The 25,813-nt window shown below is 49.2% G+C and overlaps 1 protein-coding gene across 1 annotated transcript; it reads right to left on the reverse strand.

Annotated features, from left to right (window-relative positions):
• Positions 1–657: 657 nt before the first annotated feature.
• LOC144093556 (acetylcholinesterase-1-like) lies at positions 658–16,251 on the reverse strand. Its single transcript, XM_077627087.1, has 4 exons — positions 15,737–16,251; positions 11,583–12,674; positions 10,182–10,609; positions 658–2,109 (listed from the first exon to the last, which is right to left on the reverse strand). The coding sequence occupies exons 1-4, from the start codon at positions 15,776–15,778 to the stop codon at positions 1,938–1,940; spliced, it is 1,734 nt and encodes a 577-aa protein (XP_077483213.1). The 5' UTR covers positions 15,779–16,251; the 3' UTR covers positions 658–1,937.
• Between the last annotated feature and the right edge of the window lie 9,562 nt (positions 16,252–25,813).

Here is a 25,813-nt window from a genome sequence, read left to right on the forward strand (position 1 = left end):
TTACAGAGCACGCAGTCCTGAGACTTTTGTCCCCGACTATACACCAATTAAGAGGGCCGCTTCGTTCAGCACCCGAAATTTTGTTATTTTTACGTGAGTGCATCGTGAAGCGTTTGGTAAACACTGTTAAGCTAAAATGCGGCAGAGTTGTTCGACACCGCGAGTGCCAGCATATCAAGGTTGGTATAATGTAACGAGAAATTTTCGATTACAAACTAATTTTCTTTTCTCGGACTTTGTGACAGGCTCAAAAGACATTTCGCCCTACATTAATGGCTTGTTCGTCAGAGATGGCGGGCAAATGGTATCTCTTCGGCCAATCACAAAAGGAGGAAAAAAAGAAATGTGATCAAAAAGGAATCGTTCGATTATGCAGGCCTAGATGTAACCTCGGCCATAGTTTAGTTAAAATACAGGTAACGTTGGCAAAATGAAGAGTCGCGAGGCATCTGTTCAAGATGTTACTTCCCCATTGTGACAGTGACGTTCAATCATTCTCGCTTCGTACAAAATGGCCATCGTGCCCCTCTATAGCTTTTTATCACTCTGTTTTACTTTTATTCCTTCCTATGAATTATTTGCACGATGTCATCCCGTTGAATAAGCAGTTCATATTAGAGACCCGTGAAAACGCTGAGGCCAATGCATATGCATGCGTACCAAGAACTGCAACAAGCAATCAACATATTTTATTTGACTGATGCAATTGTACTCAGTCTGGGATAATCTCAGCTTTTGCGTAGGCACCTCGCATGCCAATCGTCCTGTACAACAAACGAATGCCTAGTTTGACGCAGGGAATGCTAAGCAGTAAGAGTATAACGCTTTTGGCCTCTCTCAGCGACCAAGTTTGGGGCACGTTCAAGTGCGTTGTCGTGTTTTCAACATCGGTGCCTGCCGTTAAATACAGCCTTTGTGAGAACAACGTGCGACATATTTGACAGAAGGATTCGCCGATTTGTGTTGTAAAACTCACCCGTGTTATCGTTCTGGAATTAGCGCAATTCTACGCTAAGCAGCCTGCCAACCTTATTCATGCCACCTTGAAACGAAGCAGCTAAAAAGGGCCTTAGAATAACGGAAAGTTGGGCTAGTTGGATTGAACTGTACATCACAGCGCTGAACAATGCAGACGACAGACAAGTCAAGACAGGCGCAGTCTTGTTTTCTTCTCTGCCGTCTTCGTCGTTTAGCGCTGTGATGTATAGTTGAAAGGACTCTTAGCTCAATACAGGGCTGCTGTTTCGATCGGAGTTTTCTGTCCTCACCACTTTCGGAAGTTCTCGTAAACCTTTCCCATCGACCTTTCTTCAAGGAACAACAACAAAAAAAACACTAATATGATGCGTTGATGGTTTTAAAGTTTCGAGTTGTATACGAGTAGTTGCGCCACCTTTTTGCAGTGGACTGATCTTAACAAAGAAGTTCAAAAATACACATCGCCTTCAGCAATAGTTGAAAACACTCATGGCAGGCTCATTACGTATGCCGATTTTCCAAAATGGCCTGATCTTGAAAACTGTTTCCAAACGAGTTTAGTTTGGGGATAAACCAACTGGTACGCGTGCCTCGAGCAAAGGCTGCACAATAGTCGGTCGCACGTCGTACCTCGTTTGTTTGGTTTCGGTTCCAGCAAACATGTATAGACCACAACCGTCGGCGCTGCATTCGCGAATTATATACAACACAAGCATACGCAGTTGACAGCGTTGCTTAAAGAGTCCACACCTTAAGCTCGCGTCAAGCGTGCTTAAGGGGCTCGTGATGCAAGGCTCGCGGGGCGCTGCGCTGAACGCGCCGGCGTATTGCAGTGAACGGCTCCGAGGCGTCCTTCTGTCCGTCGCCAGCGGTGTGGCACAGCAGCTCGCGGATCGCCGGTTTACGAGGCCCGCTCTTGTTGCTCCTCCGGATCACGCCTTGTGTGCGGCTGTGTTCGGTCACCTGGCCACCGCGTTGTCCGGCGACACCTTGATGTACCGCTCCCAGGCCCGGCAGTTGTCGGTGTGCGGCTCCCAGCCCACGGTGAAGTTCTTGGGCCTCAGGTTGAGGAGGAGCGGCCACTCCGGGGTGAACTTGGGCCACCGGTTTCCTCGGATCTTGGGCACCTTCCTGCGTTTTTGCCGGAGAAGGCAAACAACAGAGACAATGAATGTAGATCGGTGTTTAAAGTACGACTATTGCTTCGCTTCAGTGAACAAAATGGCGTGAAAGGGAAAGCTAGGCTGGGTTCAGTTTGATACCCGTGCTTACGGTTACGTATGTACAGCCTTGATGGAAAGTCTACGGGCCACAGGGTCTGATTCTGAGGCTTGTAGCGGAGCGTACCACACCCCAGCAGGTGAAAAACATTGGAGGGTGAGGAGAATTCTCATCTTCACCACCCCCTCCTCCCCTCCCCCCCCCCCCAAAAAAGAAAGCTTGGGGCCCTTCTTAATCACATTCTTAAAGAAAATCCGATAGCATTTAAGTTGGCTGCTGTGGTGTCTACAACGAGTGTCTAATGTCCTTACGATTTTCAGGCTCCGGCTGGAAAATCAGACTTTATCCGGTTCCATTGCCCTTATATGGTGCGCATAAGTCATCACCTTCTATAATGTTCGAATACATTTAAATTTTATTATCATATGGGATTATACTAAACCCACCCACTAACCCACATTAATCCATTTTCTGGGGTCGGTCTACTTCCAAATTTTGGGGGGTCCTTTGGATTTTTTTTTGTGGGGGGGGGGGGGGGGGGATAACTATACGAAATTTTGGGAGTCCTTATATTTTCACATTTGTCGGTACTGATGACGTCACGAAATGTCAGGGAATTTCGTGATAGAGAAACCGCATTTTTTTTAGACGACAACCTAAATGCTATAGCATTATAACTTCGATCGCTTCTCAGGCGCCGATAAGTACCCAATTGGATTTCTCTATGGCCTGACGACTTTTGACCCAGGGTATGCGTCCGCACATTGTATGAAGAGCGCGCAGTGGCAGTGAACTCGACAGGCAGTGCTACAGCCGACACATTCGGATAACGTACGCATGTACATTGATTACTTAGCTGAAATGCGAGCAGCACAAAACATATTTGGGGGGAGGGGGGGGGGGTGTAACGGGCAGAGGGTATGACCGCATAGTTACGCATGTCGACTAATTAATGAGAGTAAAAAGAGTGTGCGAATGGAGAACAGACGAAATCAGCTTCCGACCTCTGCAATGGCACTGACGGGGAAAAAAAAATAGGAAAAATGAAACAAGCTCTGGCTCTCAATCTTTGCTCAGGATTCACTTTGGTCTATGCGAGCGCTCAATAGTGATATCTGCAGGCAGCGATATCTGCCCGGAAGGAGTGGCCGACATTCGGAGCCCGCTGCAAAACAAGTGCCACGCTGATACTAGAAGCACCCCTGCCCACGTGCTGCTGTTTTGAGCAACGGCTGCTGCCGGCATTCGAGCACACCGATACCAGTTTCGTTAAGCTCTGCCCGATTGCCATCTCGTCCAATTGTACGCCCGTCGAGACGCGCTGTCGCTGGCGTAAAAGCTTACGCAAGGATCCAGTTCATATTGCTGAAAAGCGATTAAGACACGTAATCGGCAATGAGACGCGAGCGAAAAAGCGAGCACGGATATCACTATAGGGCGTGGCCGGTGGTTGCGTTGCACAAAGCTTTGCGACACATGAACTGTGCTCGCGTCCCCTGGCGTGAAGAGCGAGCACGCGTTCCGCTCCGGTCACCTCAGGCGCGGTGTGCGTCGCGAGCAGTCTTGCGTGCGCCTGTCGCGTGCTGCCGGTCGTGGGCAAAGTAGAACGCACGCTATCAGAGAGCTTAGCGGTTTATGAAGGCGACGCGTACGCGCCAGGTGCGCTTCCACGAGAGGTTTTACTACTACGTAATATACGTAGTGTGGAACGCGAAAATGTGCGGAATGCCAGGTGAGCTGGCGTACGCACTTAACCTTCGAGTTTCGCTCTGGGGTGCTGTTGATCGAAGCATGACGCTGAAGTAAGACGGAGAGGTCGAGCTAACAGCAGGGAAGTTACAAAAGCATCATTATTAGTAATGATAATCGTCTTAATTAGGTCCATTTCAGCGGAAAGGAGTCTCCCATAGCTATCCTACAGAGGATATCTTGATCACTTGTTTTCGTCAATGAAAGCTATTCTCTCTTCCGAAAATCGGTCATAGGAGGCAAATATATAGAAGTCATATCAACGAAGCCTAGCAAGAAAGATCTCTTTGAAGCTATGGGAATTAACAACTCCGGCGTGGAGCAGTTTTTCCAACCACAAGTGTGCTGTTAGGCATAGCTGAGTATGTGCAGAAAAGGGGAAAGGGGATGTATATAGCCGGCTTCACAAATGCACTCCAGTCAACCCTGCACCCCTATCAGCTGGGCTTCCCCGGGGCCCTCAAGTCCTCACCGCAGGGCGCGCGCCGGAGTGGCCTACACTGCCGATCAGCCTTGCCAAGTGGAGAAGCCACAGTGCCAAGAGAGAGCAACTGTCTGAGGCGCATCATGATGCCTCGCAGTTACCACACGTGTCCTGTTCTACATGCGACACATGCACGAAGCATGCCATCTACCACCTTTTACGGGAGTGTGCGCCCAGCACATTACCCCGGATATTTGCTGCCTACAGGTTTGGATTATGCCCCGGAACCCTGCTGCTGCCAAAGACATGCTCCTACTTTTGTGGGCCTTTGTGCGCGCTACCGGCTTCGACCGCCGCATGTGGCATCCCTCTAAACTTCCTCTCCCAATAACTATAACTACTGAGCCGTCCCACTTAAAATAAAGGGTTTCTATCACATAATACTAAAGTGTGGCTTTTGGGTGTTGTTCATTTCTTCTTGTGTCCTGTCCTACACTGCGCTATATTATCTCACTATAATCAATACTAATTAAGTTATAAGAAGAAATATAGCTCAGTCACTGCTCTCCGAATTCTACGCTATTTTATGACAGCACTTCAAGAGTAATGTGGAAAAAAGACTCCGTTATACGTTGCCGTCACACTGTGCATAATTTTTTTTTAATATATGTCTGTATAGCTTTTATTATCCATACAGCAATGTTACTCGTAGTTCATTTTATTGATTACATGTCGTCCGAATTTATAACAGGCTGTCGGGAAGCTCTAAAACGCCTCTCAGTTTTGCAGGGGATTATCTGCCGCCCCCTGCTATGCTTGCCTTCTCTTCGATAGACTGCATTACCCAAAGAGACCATCGGTTATCTTGTCTTGATATTGCATGCCTTACCAGTGTCAATTTCCTTTTCTTCATTTCATCTAATATAACTATAACTCACGTTTGTTCCCTGACCCACTCTAATCTCTTAATTCCTATCTTTTAACCTGCACTCGTATAATTTTCCTTTGGTAGGTATTTACTTCTAATCATGATGGCGTGCTGTGAGACGCTCCGGTGTTGGTAAATACTGTCCTATTGCTTCTGTCGCTTATAAGCGCTGTCATTTCACAGCGTTTTCTGCTATGAATTACTCAGTGTAGTGTTCTAACATTTGTCTGCCCTAAAGCGGTGATAATGAGCAATTCCCTAATCAGGATAGTGACAGCAAGGACATTATATTGTGAGTCACGGACTCACCACTTTCGCCACCTACCATTCACAGCAACCTCACAAGCCAAGCCCAGTGCAATCCACTCTCGTGCAGTGCGTGTAGGCGTGTTCGCTGAGCGTGGGCAGCTTTGGCGCTTAGTGGGGCACCATGCCTCGTTAATGAAGTTATTAATATTATTACGTGAGCCTTAATCAGTGCCGAACACCTCGGCCAGCCTCCGCCTAGCCTTTCTTCATCGTTGCGCACCCGCCTTAACAAAATAAATTTATATAACCCCATTGGGTGGCATGCATTCATTAGCAATGCCCCCCGCTTCTCCGCCCGCTCTCTTTCTGGGCACGAACAAGACAGTCTCTTTAATTCAAGTCTCTAGAAATCAGACTTCTTGGAGCTCCTCACTGTCCTTACGACATCTGCCAAGCTGATTCCTGGTTATTTCCAAAAATTTTATGCCCCTACTTGGGAGGCCAAGAGCCGAGCTCTTGTGATGGTCTTTCGTCCCGGTTATTGTCTCGCTAACGCAAAGGATATCATGCAGTGCATATCGCCGGATGTGGCATAAAATGCATTGACTGACCAGTGGCGGAGAAGCAAAACATCACTATAATCATCATCTTGGTAATAACATATGCCGGCTGTGGTGTGAAATGAGGTGCTGACCAATGGCTTCGGAAAATAAAGCCCTCCATGAGGGTGATGCAGGAACAACTGGAAAACTGAAGAAATAGTAACCCCGCTCCTTAATGAAACCAAACCTCTTCTCCAGAAAAGCTCACTCAAAATTGCTAGCAATTATATGGTAAAGAAGGCTTAAAAACTGCACGAAAAATAAAACGTTTTTGTGCAGCTCATATTTTGGATAATTCAGCGAATTTTACACTGAGCATGTTACTTTGCAGCTACATACAACCGCCTATATATACGCTACTCAGACAGTTGTTTAACATGAGCATCCGCTGTGATGAAGTGAAAGGAAAAAAGAAGACGTGGACATACTTGCAATTGGCGACACTTCCAATGATGTCAATACCCTCCTCAACAGGATAGGCATTGCGCAGCGCAGTAACCTTCGAGTTATTGAACCCCACGGGTTCCAAGCATTTTTTTTTTCAGTGCGAACCATTTGTACGAATTCCTCATATCGAACATTGGAACGCAAGAGGATAAAGTCCATTATTTTCCGACTACTTGAAGAAGGAAAAGTGCAGGTGTTATCGCGCATAACTGATATGTTTACCGAAAGCATCAACTTTGCTATCTATAAGTTTCCTTTCCAGTTCATTTCCCGCCATTCTGCTGCATGCCGTTCAGTCGGCGCATACTCGCAAGTTTCAGTCTTCACTCTGTTCGCTGCACAGAATTACGTAACAAGCGCGCACCTCGTTGGCAGCCTGCCAGTCAGCGCGTAATTAGTTTTTCTTTTCGGAGGCGACGTCGGTCGAAGGAAAATGAAGTTTGATAGGCCTCGAGCACAGAGCACTACTCGTTTGCATGCAAAACTGACGAAGTACTTCCTCATTCCAGACCCACCCACAGCCAGCCAGCGGCTGCTGAATATTCAACCTCCCGCTGAGCAGTGTTTGATACCCATGCACAGTCGAACCAAATGTTTCCATCGACGCCTGGCAACGCTGTCAAGCGGAGTGTTGCGCAAACGACCATCAGTGACAGCAGTCAAATCGCCCGAGGCACACTTGGCTCGCTAAATCCCACGTCTCGTGACAGCGCCCCTGGTGTGTTGTGCTTGTTGTCACGAGGAGAGAGATACTTGTCACGTGTACAAGCGCGTCGGTTAATATGTCATCGGCTAATATGCATAAAAAGGGAAGGAAGGGGGGAACCTGCCGAAAGCAAAGAGCTGGCGGATGCATACTAACAACGAAAGAAAACACGCGAGCAAAATACAAAACGCTATGGCTAAGCGACTTGCAGCGGGCGCTGCAAACGTTACCATCGTTTAAATGCAGAATTCAAAAGTGTTTTTTTTTATTATAACGATATTTACTGCCTCAGGGCATAAAGGGAGTTGGGAAGGTAGAAAGAGAAAGAAAAAAGTGGGTGGGTGTTAAATGAAGGAAAAAAGGTGCGCCGATCTAACGAAGGCGAGGAGGAAGAGGTGATGTGGCCCCGGCGTCCAAGCAATATATGAGGACGGGTTGTCCGGTTGGAGACCCGCTGCTGCCATGTGGCGAATTCTGGTTGGCTTCAGCGCCGGGCAAATCCACAGCAAGTGGTGAATGTCAGCCTCAGTATCTTTTATGGCCACCTCAATCTCTAAACTTACGCCTAATAGCACACTCGTCGCATAAAAAAAAAGTGAAAACACTTGCTCTTTCGGCTTTTTGCGAACAGGTTCGGAATGCTCGCACTATCACTTCCTCCGTGCTTGCAGCATGCGCGCCCAACGGTCCAGCGAGCGATATGGCGATACGCACGAGCTAGCTTTTTGGCAAGGTCTACAACCGGACACCTGGGGTGTCGGTCTGTTCGAGACTTAACGGGGCACAGCCACTGGCCGCGACTGAAATAGCCACGCGAATTGTATTCCCAACACAAAACGCTAATTTTATAACCGGCTCTTCCACGCTTGAATTCCTCGCAGGTGTTCTTCCTCATCTGCATTTCTAGTTTCCTCGTAACTCCATGAAGTGTCCTGTTTTCGTTTTCCCGCGTACGGCAGTCACGAAATCGCGCAACGAGGTACGGAGCTGCTACCTGTGCGCTTATCACATCCTTCATGCATCGTTCTATCTTTCAGTTTGGGTCATCATCATCGTCAGCCTGACTACGCCCACTGCAGGGCAAGTGCCTCTCCCATGTCTCTCCAATTAACCCTATCCTGTGCCAGCTGCGCCCAGCGTATGCCCGCAAACTTCTTAATCTCTGCAGCCTACTGCTACGCTTGCCTTCTCTTGGAATCCACTCCGTTTCCCGTAAGGACCAGCGGTTATCTTGCCATCGCATTACATGCCCTGCCCAAGCCCATTTCTTCCTCTTCACAGGGATACGTAATTCCATTATTTGTTGGCAATGTGACTGCCGCATTACTAAATGTTACCTTTACCGAAGGTGACATCACTTTCGGTCTGGCGACATCACTTCCTTCCAGACAGTGGGAATGCTCCGGTCTGATGACGTCACTTCCTCTGTCCACACGTAAAGCTTGCTTTGATGACGTCACTTCCCTCCAGCCAACGGACGAATTTTACGACCAACGACGCATTTTGCCCCATAGAGCTTCTAATGCTAACGCATTTAAAAGCTGCAAAACATATAGCAATGAGTGAAGGCGGATCGTCTAAACTTATGCCGTGTTAATTTCGCCCAGAATCGAATGAAGCTCACGAGGGCGTAAACAAGCTGCGGGAATAGCCGTTTTACCCGCCTCGTAAAGCGTCCTTCGTCTGGCGAGACGTTTGTTTTCTTTTCGCACCACTCAGCTTGGGCTAAGCGACAGGTGCTGTGGGCTCCGCGGGAGGCCGCTTCGCTGTGTACGGTGGCGGTCGCCTGGTGTTGAATGCCGAGCGTCAGAAGCGGCGAGGCGTGCCCGTTCAAGGTTGCCGAGCCCCTCATTTTTTGGAGCGTGGAGAGATATTTCCTCTTTGCATCTCCGCATGCGAGCACGCGCAAGCAATCTCCTCCGAATAAGAAGGTTGAAATTCACCCTGCGAGGCAAGCGTTGCTGCTGGCTCGCGCACAGTGTATATACGTTACGCCTGGCCTAGAATTCCGCGCGAAATTTGCATTCGCGTTCGAGTGCGCGGGCGCGAAATACGCTTTTTGCGAGCCGCTGTGTAGCGCGCCACGGTATATAGAGGTCGTGACTTCAGGGAGGCAAGAGCTATAGGCGTCAGAAGCCGTAAAATGCCCGATCAAGGCGATAGTGTAAGAGTTACTGTGTGTGCTGTACGGGTCGCGCAACAAGTAAGCAACCGAAAAAGTTAGGCGTGCCCCCCCTCCGGACTGCTCGGTTTCTCCGTTTGCTCGTGTCGCATTGTGCAAGGTTTCGCAATTTTGCCTTCAGGTGTGCCCGTTTAACGAGATTTCGCTTTGCAAGCCGAATCTAAATGCATGGCCGTACTCTGAATGGTCATTTGTTGCATCGGAACTTTTCAAATCACATAGGTACAGCCCCCGTCAAAAGTATACGGCCCAAGGGGTTTTCTTGCGAGGCCTTTCGGAAGCCTCGTTATGCGTCCTCAGCGACCGCAATGTCTCGAAAGAGGAATGGCTTCGCGTTCTCAATTCTCCCAAGCTCTGGACTGCTAGATGTGCTAGGGAGCCCCGCTAGACAGCTTAGAAGCAGACCCCTTGGGCTGTATACTTTTGACGGGGGCTGTACGTTTTGGTGCAGCTCAAAGGCACTCTACATCTACATTATACGGTAGAGAGAGGGCAGGCAGATGGTTTCCTGAAACAAACAATGTGAACAATAGAGGAGGAAGCCTCAGGGTGCTTTCCAACGTTTCTACAAGGACATTCGCCAACCAAGAGACCTGAGCCGCAGCTGAAACCGCAAAGTCAAAGCCAAAGCGTCTCGGTAGTTGTTCCAACAGGGTAGCTTGAGCGGCACTCAGAGATGCGGTATTTGCACTTACCCCTTCCTGGCGAACGTTGTCCATATTTGGATCAGCTTTGAGCTGAACTCTAGTTCCTCGACGGTCGACATGTGCATGTCCCTGAACAGGGTGCCGAAGACGAAGAAGAACTCGTCAAAGTGTGCCACTCCTAGCCAGTCTTCCCACCAGCTGAACGAGGGGCGGTGGTCGAAGTAGTACATGTACACAGTGCTGTTCCTGGCTGCCAGGCTTTCGGCGAAGTAGTTCACGGGGCACTGGAAAAGGAAGTCTCCGATGGCGTCGCCGGCGGCTGCCAGCGCTCCTCGGCCGTCTTCAGGTCTGACGTCGCGCAGGTAATGCGAGGTGACTTCGCGCGGACTTTCACCGAGCACGTGGTGGAAGAGAAGAATGAGGTAGAACCCCACTTCGTCTCGGGTGAGCAGTCGTGGATCCTCTTGCCGCAGCACCTGGGATTATGAAAAGGATTGTCGTTATAAAGCAGCACACATATATGATCTAGAACAGGCTGCAGGAGCACACGCACAAGACCGCGTCGGAAAGAAGTTCGCGAATCGTTCATGCGCACAGTTCTCAAAAACGTTAGCCTCTAAAGAAGGTTCGCTGCCAGCTCGCGACTGTCGGGACTTCCGTTATGATGTACCACTGTTGGAGCGATAACGAACAGCTCTAACGTGCGAGCAGCATTAAGAACTCACTCTTTGATTTGCTGACGCCAGCTCTTGCTTCAATTCCGCTGTCAAGTTATGTGTAATGTGTGTATTTGACAGCAGTTGGTTTAAACAGCTGTACTAGAGTTTAAAAATTATCACTTCGCACACGGTACCACAACCTGTCTAGCCGGGAGAACAGCTTTTGTCAGAAATGCGCACCCCACAGAGTTTCCGTTGGGGCTAACCTTTCAGTGGAAACGAGGAAAATCAGAGGAACTTCCACCCTCATCTCCCCATGCAGGACATAGGACATCTAGGAGTTCTAGAGATCCTCTCTGTATGGCTACGAAGGAAACTCCTTGGGTTGCATATTTTTAACAAAGACTCTACCACCACGTGGTCACCTGATCAAGCTTGGTCGCTCTGTAATGGCGCATCGTGCAGTCACAACACGCAAGGCACAGCCGAGCGGGTCATTGAAGGGAATGACAGGCACCCTCTAATACGCGTATTTAGAAATTTAACTTACATGAAACTTCTCTGCCATTTCATTTACTCTCTTGGTGATGCGGTGAAAAGAACAGACCACATTTGCAAACTTCATACCGCAGCGGCCGCATGCAGTAAACAATACCTGGGCAAGCTATCAAATATGGGATGTATGCGCTTCGGCATTACAAAATTATGTATGGTCAATCTACACGGAAGCTGCTATCTAATGCTGAGTTTTAATGTTTCCTATGGTAATGGAAAGAGACCCTTCACTGACCTTGACCATAAAATAGTTGACGAATGGGCTTCCCTCGTTCGTGTTGGTCCCGATGAGGACCTCCACATCAGCGATCTGGCCCCGCTCGATGAGGGCGCGCGGCTCGTCGGGAAGGAACTCGTCCCCGTATGAAGGGAAGTAGCTGGCCGGGTTGAGTATGTTGAGCTCCCTGTTGGCCGACATCAGAGCCGATGCGTTCGCCCAGCGCAGACAGTCCAGGACGTGGTGCCTGTGGCTGGACAGAGTCACATTCTCGTTGCCGCATCCCACAGCGTCCGCGAGCTGCTGGACGCGCTCAGCCCCTGCCTTGAGGCTCGCCGGTTGTAGGAGGTACGGGCTGCCGCTCTGGAGGATGGCCCTCTTGAACAGCCCGCGGCTGAGCGGCGACAGCATGTGGAAACCGACGGACATGGCTCCAGCACTCTGGCCCATGATGGTCACCGACTCGGGGCGGCCGCCGAAGTGGGCTATGTTGTCCCGCACCCACCTCAACGCTGCCAGCTGGTCCAGAAGGCCCATGTTTCCCGGTGCATCTGGATGGCCCGCGCTCAGAAAGCCGAATACACCCAGCCTATAGTTTGGCACCACTACCACCACGTCCCCGAGGGCAGCCAGCTGAGTACCGTCGTAGAAGAAGTAGCTGTTTCCTCCGGTGTCGAAACCTCCGCCGTGAAAGAACACCATTACACTCTTTGGTCCACATCGTTCGATGGTGTTGCAGTGTAGCGCGGGCGTCCACACGTTGAGGTATAAGCAGTCTTCGGTGCTGTTGGAGGCATCGATGGTGATTCGCTTGGTGACGAACGTGTCGTACTGCAGACAGGGGAAGGGCATCTGGACCGCGTTGTAGATGCCCTCCCAAGGCTTCGGGGGCGTGGGTTTTCGGAAGCGAAGATCTCGCAGGGGAGGCTCGGCAAACGGGATGCCCAGGAACGTGTCGATGGGCTTGTTGAAGAACACGTTCGTGCGGCCCATGACGTAGCCCGACCTGGTGAACACCACCGGATCGTCCTTGGGGCGAATGCTTTCCGCGCGCTGAACTCGCAGCGCGCCGAGCGTCGCCCAAAGGAGAACCGCGGAGATCGCATTCCTCTGTAGCGGAAGGTAGAAGAAATAAAAGAAGAACGTGTTTAATAGCGGGAAGTGGTATGCACGACGCGCGCGCTCCGCAGGCGGAAGAAAGCAATAAAAATAGTCTCGGCAGCAGAGAACAGGCGAGCCGCACACGTTGACGCGTGCTTTTACTACGAAACTTGAGGAAGTGGTGAGCGCACAAGACAGCGGCCTGACGTCCTTGTGCGCTTTCACCCTGTTACAACGTTGCCTGATTCTCGCTGGATGCGTGACAGATGGCGAGCGCTTTCAGCGGCGGGCTTTCACAGCTGCAACGTGCTCAGTGAAGTGAAAGACGTATTTCATTTTTGAAAGGCTCAACTAAACGAGGCTACGATACAGTTCTTGGTGACCTTAACCTATTTATGTCGCCTGTGATATGTTTCGTTTTTTTTTCGTATTTATCGCATTATTATTTTTACGACTCCGTCTTATAACGATCTTACGGCCTTTAACGGGCTGAACAATAAGAGTATAGAAACCAAGCGGCAGTAAGGTAGTAGCTCCGCTCATGAAACGACTTTATCGAGGAATGGCTCATGCAGCTGCGTCTGACTAGTATTTAATTAAACTTAATTATGCTTAAAGCCTACGTCACTTTTATCCCCGAGAAAAGCGTGATTATTGGTTTACGAAATCAAAGCGATTGCTTTCTCCTCAATCATCAATCATCCTAGGTAGCCCGGCAACAATATATAAATTGTTTGATGAATGTCTGAGGTATACTCCGGCTTGAGTGATGACGAAGCTTGAAATTCAGAAATATGCAGTGCGTTCTAGCACATGCTATCTTGACAGCAAAACAGCATAATAATCCGAGTGTCGTACTTTCGAGGGTACTTTCTGCAATACTGCTCCCTTTTTGGGAGATTCGCTGAGTGTGCGCGAGGCTTTAGCAGCGCACTTAAGGTTCCCACGAATGCTGTACATTTGAGCAGATGTCATCAGCGCTTGTACAGAGCGCAGCAGCCATCCGATGCGATTCCAAAAAAAAAGTGACGCCACAGCTTACGTATCTGCTATTTACGCAGTGCTGTAAATATCCCCATTCGGCAAGTGTAGCCGCATAAACACTCAAATCTTATTGACAAGGCGACTTATCTCTTTCCGACGTCGCATACCTAGAACACAAATAAGTCTACCACATCTTCGGGAGTTATTGATTGGAGGACTCAATCCTGAGTTCCGTTTCCTTCTTTCGTATCAGATGACGTCAAAATGAACAATATTAATTCGCTCCCCAGTGCACTAATCTTGCGAACTGAGTAACTGTAAATGCGTCTGCGTAGCACACACTACATACATCAGCTTAGCGGATTAGGCCTCGTCAGCAAGTATTGAAAGTAGGTTCGCTCTCCGCTGAAAACGACCGCCGGAGTTTTTTTTTTTTTTTTGGAAAACGCTAGCTGTTTGTAAGAACAAAGTGCACAGGGGCGGGGGTTGATTAGCTTGCATACCACGTCAAAGTTGGGACATGCTTCGAGAAGAACGCTCTCGAGCACAAAGCCAAAGCTTCGCGGGTTTTTCGTGCCGCTCACGTTTTGCGCATTGTGGACCGACCTTGTATCTTAGTGGGACCCGCCTAGGTATGAATCATGCGCATAAGGCTGCGCCTGCGTAGAATGTCTTTTTTGTTTCGTTATATTTGGCACCAAATTAACGGATGGTCTCGCAAAAGAACAAAATACTTTAAACAGGTATTGTATTTGTTGTGAAATAACTCTACCGCATACAAAGGCGAAAATTCACTACAAAGATCTTGTATGGAGTGCATCTATATAAATCAGCTGGCTGGTGCCAGCCAACACTAAATGATGAACTGTGAAAAACAGAAGCTGACATTAAGAAAGGGACATATTCTGTTGTGTCCTTTCCAGCGGAGAATCGCTCTTTAGAAATTGGCTCATCGGTAGCCAGAACGGCGTTGTGCATTTTCCGTACCACACGAGGTCACGTGTTATCCATAGGCTTACCTTCAGTTCGTTCACAACCGCGGCGCATTTAGGGAGGTGCTGGGTTCGATCCCCAGTGCGGCCTGGTATCCACCGGTTTTCTACTGGTACAATATTTCCCTTGGCCTGGTGCTCGGCTTTGCTGGGGCGAAATGCTTGGGAGAGGGGCCCGGTACCAAACCGCTGCTTGGCGGCGGAACGAATCCCGGGCGCATTCTTCATTTTGCTTAGGCTGTGAGCCCTAAGCCCGATTCAGGAGACATCTCTACTTTTGTACGAGCACTTAGAACCAGGTAGAAATGAGAGGAAGCTGCAGTAGTCTAAATTTATTGGTCGAGTGTCAGTACTAAATGGAGCCAATGAAATTCCGGACATCAGCCCTTCTCTGTCTGCCTTCCCCCAGCACCTGAAGTACTGAGGCACCCAAGATCCATCGCAATCCATCTTCTTCTCATATCAATAATTTCGCATAACCCATGGGCGCACTCTGTAAAGACACAAAATCAGATCAGCATTTTGCTAGGTTGCGTGAACTATGCTATTTGCTTTCCGCCTATATTGGAGCGACCTATCGAAAATCATATCTTGTTAATGGAAGCTGCAGCCTGTCTTTAGTGTCGTGGAAGTTTTCCGAACAGACTTACCTCCTCTCGGCGAAGGCTATCTCTGGAAGGCACACAAAAAGCACCGATTGTGCAAAGGAAGAAAAGTAAGCGATTAGCTCAAAGCAGCAACTGCGGCCTTCTGCGTCACTTGTTCCAGCTTTTGACGGCTACCTCTCATATCGGCTCCGTCGTCTTATCTTTGAACGTAATCTCGACGCTTTCGAGGTTCTCAACATCACGTACAAATAAACACAGTGCAAGGGTTCTTAAAGTAATTGACCAAAGTTTCTGGGACGCAGAAGGGCTTTTGCGGTGGAGCATAGACACCTCTTTAAAGAGAAGCACACGAAAAAAGAAGTCCAAAAGTGAGAGATGAGGGGCTGATTGGTACGACATGATTACGAAGCATAAAACTGAGCAGGGGACAAGACACGGGAGAGAAGAAAACGGGACGAGAAGGGTAGCGGAGGTGAGTACTGCTTACCACGAGCAGTTCCATCGTTATCCTCTCCTTCGATGCCAGCATCCAATGAACAACTCTTTCACTGCCACACAGGGACACACAGGGACCTCAGTCTCCTCCCATTCTGGACTCGTGTTCCGAACGCTCTTCGCGCTGAGTATTCACACAGCTCGAGGGTAACACACTCGTGTAGAGCAGAAAACGGGCACGTGAAGGCACCGCGACTGTTCGTCGCTGGAGGGCGTCAAAGCCTAAGAGGGCACATGCCGACGACGATGCGACTGGTGAAGCCGTCGTCGCTCCCGGGGACCCTGATGATTGTTGTGGACGTCGCGGGCGTTAGCGCCGGCCGACAAGAAGTGGGCGCTGTCTCGCGCACAAGCACACAGAGTGACGCGCGTTGGCGAGCTTGGCAGCAGGCCGCTGGTGACGCGGGCGGAAGGTTCTGCACGAGACAGCCGAGGATATTAGCCGGGCGGCGCCTCCGGAGGAAGCACGCGTGCGGTTCGGCCGGTGCAGCCAGGGAGAGTGAAAGGCCAACGCCGCTGCTGCGGGCCCACCCCTCCCCTTCCCACCACACGCACTCTCCCTGCGAGGACACACGGTGGCCGCCGGAGACGACGGCGAGGGTGGACCACGCGCCTTCGTTCCGTATCGTGCCGCGAAAGCGAACAAGCCAGGAAGGAACTTGCGCCCGTTTTGCACCCCCCGCCGCCGGCGCGCCGAGCATCCGCAGCGTGCAATCACGGTTAGCGGGTCACTGTTGCTGCCTTCCCTTGCTCCCGCTCCAGGAGCGCCGTCGGCGTGATGATGGCACGGGACGCGTGTCGCGGTTGCGGCGGCTCCCGACGTTCCGGGCGCCTCCGCGCCGATTCGCTTCGCCTGACGCCACGCCGACCGCGAACGCATCCTCCTGGAGGGTGTGCTGGGCCATACGGTTCCTCGGCCTAAAGAAAGCGCGGAGGGCTACGGGGACCCGCTTGTGGATGCGCCTCGTGTGTATTATGGCTTTGTTTACTTTGGAGCGCGGTAGACTCCCCCGTTCGTCCTAAGCTCGCTCGCTCCCTCGCTGGCGTAGGGGCACGTTGCGCGAAAGGCAGTTACGCATAGATGGCTGAGGAGGGGCAACGTGTTGCGAAATTGAGGAATAGATGCGGAGCTGGCGCGCTGCTTCAATATACCGCGTCAGCGATGGAAATAACAGTCGCCTTGTGACCTTATGCATGGCACGCGATGCGTCTGTGGTAGGGTTTCTTTGGGCTAGCCGGTAATTGCCTAGCTTACATTAGCAATTTTTAATGAAGTGGAAGTTAATGTGCTCAGGGGATTACCTAAAGGTGGAGTATATTTCAATTAAGGGAGTAATTACTCAGCATCGTCCACCTGATTGCATGGCTTAATTTTGCAGCGAATCGCGTTCTGGAGGTACGGCGAAAAAAAATGGCGTTTGCACCCTATCTCCGCCACTCTGGTTTTAAGCACTATTCAAAGCGCACTTCGTGACGACTGGGAGAGCGAAAAATTTCCATCAAGTCTATGCGGGTGCTTAGCATGCCCTTAATCTATTCAAGTATCGGCAGCAGCTGCATGACATTGGGAATTTTACGACCATAATAAAACAGGGAGTGTTCTTTATTCTCCAACTAGAACAAAGAGCTCAGCAGAATGCGAAACGAAGTCTGCAGCTTTTCTTTGTGAGAGAATAAAAGTTCGCGCTTGCCAAGGTCAGTTCTAAAAGCCGAAAATGTCAGCGGAAACTGACTTGAAGTTCTTTTTCTTTCTGATATCTGAGGCCATTGCACGAAAGGGTCAAGGGTGGGCCGTGTAGTGGATTCTCTGTAGCACTTAAATGATCCTGAGAAGGGCACCCGCTAGCCGCCCTCTATACACGTTAGGGGCGAGTGCCTTTCAAGCTTAAAGCTTTGCCTTGTCAGCACCTATCAAGCGCTCAGTAGGAGTCAACTTTTCGAGAACAAGAAGTCGTGGTAGTGTTCGTGCCGCTTCAATGGGCCAGAAAACGATGAGTGCGGTTGGATTAGAGTTAGAAAGGTTAATTAGACGACGCATATTGTTATATACCCCTAATTTGTAGTTTATACGTGAATAGGGGAAGAATTTGTCACGAGTAGGTTTCGCCGCTTTGGTTTGTCAGTGCAGTGTGATCCATGTTACGCAGCTTCTTTCATTCAGTAGCAAGGAGGCGGATAGCTGTGAGCATTTCTTTACCCTTTTTCTTTCTACTCAAGGCTGCCAAAAAGAGGGTTCGAGGGTACAGCCGTGGTATGGAGAGAGAGAGAGAGATAAAGTAATTTAATGAAAGGAAAGGCGGGGAGGTATGGAGGGATGTATGGCGCACGGTGTGTGGTTTATATTTTTCGATCGCAGTCGACAGTCGGGATACAGCACATCACTTGGGGGGGGGGGGGGGGGGGGGGCATTGGTCGGCTCCTTAGCCCGAGTTTGCGGGAGGCTGCCCGGTGGCCTTGTTGAACATAGGCTGCTGCTCTCTCCGTGATTGTTGACGTGGCCGGCTGCCTGCTCAGGCACGCATAACTCAAGGACACGCGGAAGGTGGGGGGGTCCGGCGCCACGAATCGACATGTTGAGCCCACCAGCGTGTAAATACTGTACATCGAAAAGAAGGAAAGCGAGTGAAGCCGTGCAGAGGCACAAGAAGCTACCTATCTGGTTCTCGAAATTCGCCATGAGTAATTCAGGTGCAGGACACGAAGGTGCAATACATGTATGGGTTGAATTGATGCAAGACGTTTCCATAATGTACGTGCTAAACGTACCCGGCAAGAGAAACAAAGGCAATTTTTAGCACCTGGTTGGTTTGAGACAAATCTTCCATTTATTTGTGCTCTGCTTAGAACAAACTTAGACGTGTGTGTGTGTGTGTGTGTGTGTGCGTGTGCGTGTGCGTGTGTGTGTGTGTGTGTGTGTGTGTGTGTGTGTGTGTGTGTGTGTGTGTGTGTGTGTGTGTGTGTGTGTGTGTGTGTGTGTGTGTGTGTGTGTGTGTGTGTGTGTGTGTGCAACGCAAGTTAGGCCACGCCCAACCTGGCGAAGACCGCCTCGAACCTGGGGAATCCTAGGGACCGGACCCTTTTTAAACCGGACGACGAGTGCCGTGAGAAGGAATCCTCGATCATCCTCAGATCTTCTCAGATCCTCCGACCTTCCCCCATCACCCTCCAATGGGTTCCAAAATCTTGTAAATAATGTAAAATAAACCCCCTGTACAGTTTCCTTCATAACCAAGTCCGACAACGTCATTCGGAGAAGGGACCTGCGGCGCTGAAAGAGTCAGCTCACTCAAGGACCCCTCGTCCCCAACAAGACGTAGTAGCGGACGTCTCCTGCGCACGTGCAGTGGATTAGTGGGGAGTAGAGCAGAGGAGTAGGAGAGGAGGAGGGCTATGAGGAAAGGGGGTGAACGGGCATAGGACAGCTGTTATAATGCGATACTTGTGCGACGTTGCTTCCTCTTACTGGCATTGTTTTCATCACACACGTGGGGCAACGTAACAGCCATTGCTGTGCATACGCAGCATACGAGTACATCGCGAACATCTTGTAACTTTTTTCTCAAGTTCCTTTCCTTGTTTCGTCTTTTTTTGCTCGCTCTTTTCGCACATTCTGCAACTTCTTAACACTTCCTGTCCCCGTCATAAGCTAGCACTTGTCCTTCCGGAACAACCTCTGTCGGCTTCGTTCCTCAGCTTCTCACCCGCTTTCATGTCGGTGCGGCGCGAACGGGGCAAAAACGGCGAGTGATGCGGTGATCTCTATAGCCTCGTGGCTGATCCTGTGTGCCGCGCAGTGTCGCTCGTGAATGCGGCTTCGTGCAAAACGACGGCGGCTGCAAATCGACTCACAAAGACGACGCGCATCGGCCTCTATGAACGTCCGCGCGGTCGCCTTTGACAGCGCCGCGTTCGCCGACGCCGCTAAAGGGACCAACTGCCTTTTTGTCTCTAGCGCGCCTCGGGCGACGCATGTGGCGCAAGCATCGGTGAAAAGGACGCCGTCAATACCCCCCTCCACACTCCGTCATCATCCCCCCCCCCCCCCCCTGCCTTTTTCTTAAGGTGTGCGCCTAGCGGTCTGGCGACCAGGAGACAACGTCGCGGTACACACACACGCTGCGAGCACGCGTCCTGGCTGTGGACTCAATCACGCCCGCGATGACAACACCGCGATTGCTCCATTGAGTCAGGCCGGCCTCAGGCGCGCCGCGTTAAAATAACAGAACGCGCGTGTCGCTAGATCGCTCGCTCAGGCTCGCGGTGCGTACCCGGGCCACTCGAGTTGCGTGCACTGTATTGAAGTTTGTCGCAGTGTCCGGGCGCCCTGCCGCATATTCTAATCGAATGTATATCGTATCAAGAAGCAATTAAATTGCAAATATTGAATCGGTCGCAATGTGTTTTTATTTTTTTATTTAAGCGGAATGGAAGAAACTTAGCTGCCCCTCCGAGTCGTTGATTAATTCGGCCTCGCCCTGTCATATACTAGCCAGAGCGATCAACTGGTTTCCTGCCTGAAGCGATTGTTGGGAGGTGGTTGGAAAGATGGCATCAGAGGATCGTATTATAGTTCCCTACAATGCTCCCGAATCATGACGTTTTTTTTTTTATTTCAGGAACTTGTATATACTGGCAGCAACGAAGTTTCAACGAAACATTATTGTAAATGTCTAGCTCAGAGAAAAGGAGAGGAATGAGACACCTAGACGTTCAGAGTTCACATTTATATTCTACCATGTCTCATTACAAATTGCGCCAAAAACGGGAGACACTTAAGCTTCGTCTTAAGGGCATGACGCGATAAGGTTGATGGGTTAATGCCCATATATTCGGAATTGGTCATTCTCTGCTTTATGTTCGTAGATTCCTTGGAGTTCTCTTACCCCTACTTGCGCTGTGGTGCAATGGTTAAGCGATGCGCCACTGCCCTGCGATGGCAGGTGCTGCCACCTGTGTTACTCTTCCCGAGCAACTTATCGCGACCAATCATTAATTTAACTGTCACCTGCTACGATGCGCACTTTGCCAACAATACAGTGAGCAGGTTGTGATGACGTCACATGGTCTCGTGACCTAGGATGACGTGACTAGGTCACGTGACCGGCCCTTTTGTCGACCAATGGTGAGATCTTGTGCCCCGGGTTGACCACAGGGGTTTTTACCCAGGGTGGATAGGTTGGCCACCCTTACCACGCCAATTTCTCACTCACAACGCCAATAATTATGCCGGATTTACTGAGGAACGGGAGTCTTAACGCTATATGTCCGCTCTCTGAGGGCTGTAATCCTCGCTGTTTGCATAATCACACAAGACATGCTCCTACAGCAACCGTGTGCAACCGCGTACACACCGGGCGTAAACAAATATGGGCAGTTTCTAAGAAGACGAGCATGTTGCCATTACGGGCATTTCATTTAAGAATTCCATTTAGCTTCATTGAGAATTCCAGATCCTTCTGCTAGAGAATCGCAGTTCAAAAAGCATTCTCGCTAAGTCCGTGGGCAATTACAAGTCGGCAACAGTGGAAAAAAAAAAGGTGGCACTATTGAATAGAGGGCACCTCGACACCCAGCGTCACCGCTGAAGGTTGGGACAAATACACTGTTTTAGGTCAGAGACGCAATGTTAAGCCGCAGTGATATAATTCTTGAAGGCTGGAATTTAACCTCTGCGGACTATAAGCCTGCTTACACCACTGCTGTTACGCGTCGACGTCCTCTTCCAAGAAATTTAGACCTCGCTCGATAGCATAGCTTTGCGCAACATTTGCGGCCCAGGGTATCGTCTCCACCCTGAACAGTGGCTCTAATACGTAACTAGCCAAGAGTGAAGCACTGCACATAATTCACGGAATTTAGTTCAAGTCACGGTGCAAAACGCAAGTGGGAACACATGAATATGCGCGGCCACCAGATAATCTTCCTGAACTGGGCCCGGTGGCATCATCAGACGGCCCTTCTACGATGACCGGTAATATAAAATGCGCCATTGGTTTCGGTAAACATGATGTTCTGAAATCACTTAACCACTGAAACTGTATGACAGACCTTTAATAATTAGGGAGTAATTAATCCGCGCAAGCGCAGCCATATAGCTACAAAGAAAAGCTACGAAGCTTCAAGCTTTAACTGTGAAGTTTCTGGGGAATATGTATAAATTTCCTCTGTAGCTTTATGGCTGCGCTTGAGTGGATGTTAATGAGTAGTTACACCCTTATTACAAATCTACTCTACTTTGGGGGATTCCCCTTAAACATCCGTCCTATGACAGACCTTATCCGGGTCAAACGGCGCTAACGTTCTTGGTGCCTCGCGTGGTGCGTATTGAAGAAGGAAGAGGTCATAAACGCTCCACAGGGAAAGACAAAATGAGAAGCACAATGTGGGGCGATCCTACTCGCTGTTTCACAAGTATAGCTCAGTGAGGGGACCTCCTCGAGAACAAATGGCTTCATGAGTTGCGGTGGAAAACCCTTGCCTTCACCTGGGCGCCAATTGAAAATATTATTCATTTGTCTGGCGGTGAGTGGGCGCTCTCAAGGATACGTCATCTGTTGTCATAGTTCTGTGCGCATATATAGGGGCATTGATGAGGTTCAAGGACGTCAAGTGTTCGGCCTTTTTGGTAATGAGCGATCCATCGTGAAACAGTGCGCACATAAAGGACGAAACACAAAGTACAAGACTGGCCGGAATCATGATGAAGGAGCTGTTGGTGTCACTTTCTTAGCTCCGCGAAAGGGCGAAACTCGCTATAGTTCTTTTTTCTCTCACTATCTTTTACGAGCTTGTCCACCGTAGCCCAGACTTCCTCGTGCCCATGTCGACTCGGTGAAAGCTCAATATTCAGCCGCACCACGCGTATGAGCCGCGGTTTCCGCGTGGCTGGTCCCGCGCACAGTAAAGCCGCGTGTCGTGTGTGAAGGACAGCAAGTGAGTGACACCTTGTAGACACAAGAGTGGAGTTGCCTTCACGCACGTCACACTGGATAGCCTACACCGCCGCTGTGGCTACGACGTCGAGCACCTGTCGCTGCTGCTTCACTTCGATGCTGACAGCACGATCGTGCAGAGCTGTCCGCTCAAGCCAGCAAGGCGACGACCTGACTCGCGTGCGCCCAAGAGACGTGGTAACTAGAGGTCTGTGGACTTGGGGCCCTGATGGAAAGGTCGTCACACCGTGCAGCGACAGAGTTCTCGATGCTTGCGCAACAGCTGTTAAAATTAATATTTTTTGTATGTGTAAAAGGCGTACCCATAGCCTTTGTGTGGATTTGGATTTGATATTGGCCACCCGATGTTATTTTATGCGCACCGAATTCGAATTCGCGGTGTAGGGGCGTTTGTACGCCTCGCCTGCACCACAATTCGCCAGCCGCAGTTGGGAATCGTACCATCGTATTCGTGCTCAGCGCCAGAACTGTGTTACAACTCAGTGATCAGGGAAATTTTTCTGCGCATTTGCTAGCTGCTCGGCAATTTCTTGTGTTGTTTCTTTCCAGAAACAGTCTCGGCGTCGTTTTGACCTTTTAAGTGGAAGGAGTCTTTCACAGATCTTGTGGCTTGATTTTTGCTGTGCCTTCGCAAGACTGGTTTGTTATAGGGCCAGCAACAGACGTCGACGAGAAGAAAACTAATGAAGGTATGCTACTCCGCTCTTTGTATGAACAAAGCCGAGGACGACTTAATCAATCGTTTATGTTTCAGCAACAAAGCCGTCAGCAAAGCGATCACAAATAAGACACAAGACAACAGTGTTCAGTGTCTTCTTGTTTTTCGTGTTCATCGCTGACGTCGCCCTCCTATTATGAAGATCAGACCGGCTCGACGAGGTTACTGTTTTGCCTCCCTTTTGCGTACAAACCAGCTGCTGCTCGTTTCAACTGTTGCCAAAAATGCGTTTTTCACCGAAAATCGGTTTTCGTATGCAGCTAGTAATAGGCCATCCCGTTTTTTCGATCAACCATTCATACCTCGGGAAAAGCCAGTGTTCCTGCACGTTGAAATGAATTTCAGCAACCATTTTCAACGCCACTGTTCTCCATCTCAAGCTAGTCACCTAGTTCATCACGACGATCGTTGCCAGCTGTCATTGCTGGCTATGCTAGCAGCATGCTCCACGTATGCCCTGAGTACAGTGGACCGAGAAAGGCTGATTCCTCTGACGTCGTTTTCAAGAACTGTAATCACCATCTCTCAGATACGTTCTGTGAATGTAATATTTAAATACTTCATACCAGTAATCCTGGTTTACACGCTACGATATGAAAAACAGATATAAATACAATACATGTGTATCAGGCCTCGACAGCCACAGTTATTTTGTACAGTCTTTTCAACTTGCACAAAAAAAAGTTCACCGGGGGGCCATATTGTTATAGTAATGTTTTGTTGCTTTTAAGAGCGTTAGCTCTTACTCATCATGTTTAGAGATTTCGTGGGGTCTGCTACCACCCTGAGATCACAATGGCACCTGTGGCAGCAACTAAAAAACAGCATATCTCACATGAAGACTTTTAGCGCCATCTACAATAGAATTGTAGAAACAACCACCTGCCGCATGCCAATGATGACGTCTCGGTGCAATATGGTGGATAGGGGTGAACTATGTGAGAATGACGTCAGGGGACAAAATGGCAGCATAGTTTCGGTTCCTCGAATCCAAGATTGCGGCCATTAAAATTGATTGTGCCCTCCCACCTCTTCCCTCCTCAACCCCCAAAAATGTCCTTCAACGGGACGAAAACTGTCCTGTTGGGGGACCGCTATATTTCCGCTATATATATTCCGACAACAAGGGGCACCCATCCGGGGACAGTTGTGTACCGAATTTGGTAGGCAAATAAAACCCTATAGGTTGTGGTATAGAAATAAAAACACAATTAAATAATAGGTAAAGTTTGTATACATGCAATTACTAATTGAAGCGTTACCATATCGCACTGCAAAACGACTTCTAGGCCCACCTTGACCCCTCAAAAGAAGCAAGTTCTGTTTGGGACGTATCTTGAGGGGGTGTAACTGGACAACGGGCACGTTCTTCGCTTTCTTCGTCTAGTAAACCAAACAGCTAACGCTCGTCACTTCAATGTCTTCCAGACGGTGGCGGCCTTTTTCTTTTTCTTTCTTTCGTCTCCTTTCACTGGCGTCATCCGCAACATTCATCGCCACTTGGAAGCTACGGATAATTACAGAGTATTAGAATGAGGAAAACAACTCGATATGGTTAGAAAAAATGGAGGGGACACTTAAGCTCCGCCTTACGGGTATGACGCGATAAGGTTAATGGGTTAATGACCATATATGCAGAATTGGTCATTCTCTACTTTACATTCATAGATCCCTGGGAGTCGTCATACCTTTCCTGGCGCAGTAGCCCAGCCGACCAGGTATGCAATTTCTCGCGACGAATCATTATTTTCAGATTTACCTGCCACCTGCCACGGTGGTCAGTTTTCTCACAGGTTGTCCACCTAGGTTGCTTCTGCGCGGATTTTCTCCTCACAACTCCGACGACGACACCGGATTTTCAGCTCAGCGGTAGCTTTAACACTATCTGGTTAATACAGCTTCAGGGCGCCATGAACTATGGTAAACTGAAATTCTTAAAATAGAAAAAAAATTGTTCCCATGACACATTATTTGCTTAATATTTTTAATCATCTGCTTCTATAAGGCGACTAAATTCGTGCTTAAAACTTCAGCTGCCGATATCCTGCAGCTACATTTGACGTATTTAACTGTAACGAGTATTCTGGGTCCGTACTACGCGCGAAGTAACGAAAGCAGGCATGAAAGGGAGCTTTCGTTTCTCTCTCCGGTTGCGGCAAAACATTAATATATATATATATATATATATATATATATATATATATATATATATATATATATATATATATATATATATATATATATATATATATATATATATATATATATATATATATATTTCGCTTCGAGACACCGTTCACACAATCTCAGGAGTTTCTTTAACGTACTGCGGGGGCTTTTGGACGTCCAGCGGATAATCGAACTATCCAAAAAAGCACACGCCGCTGTGTGTTCAGAA

Source organism: Amblyomma americanum, chromosome 6 (genome assembly GCF_052857255.1).
Source record: "Amblyomma americanum isolate KBUSLIRL-KWMA chromosome 6, ASM5285725v1, whole genome shotgun sequence".
NCBI lineage: Eukaryota > Metazoa > Arthropoda > Arachnida > Ixodida > Ixodidae > Amblyomma > Amblyomma americanum.

Coding starts and splice junctions, on each gene's coding strand:
- LOC144093556 (XM_077627087.1), bottom strand. CDS start 15,778: ATGCTGGCATCGAAGGAGAGGATAACGATGGAACTGCTCGTG. Junction 12,675..15,736: donor TAACGATGGAACTGCTCGTG/GTAAGCAGTACT, acceptor CTTCCGCTACAG/AGGAATGCGATCTCCGCGGT. Junction 2,110..10,181: donor ACAACGTTCGCCAGGAAGGG/GTAAGTGCAAAT, acceptor GCAAAAACGCAG/GAAGGTGCCCAAGATCCGAG.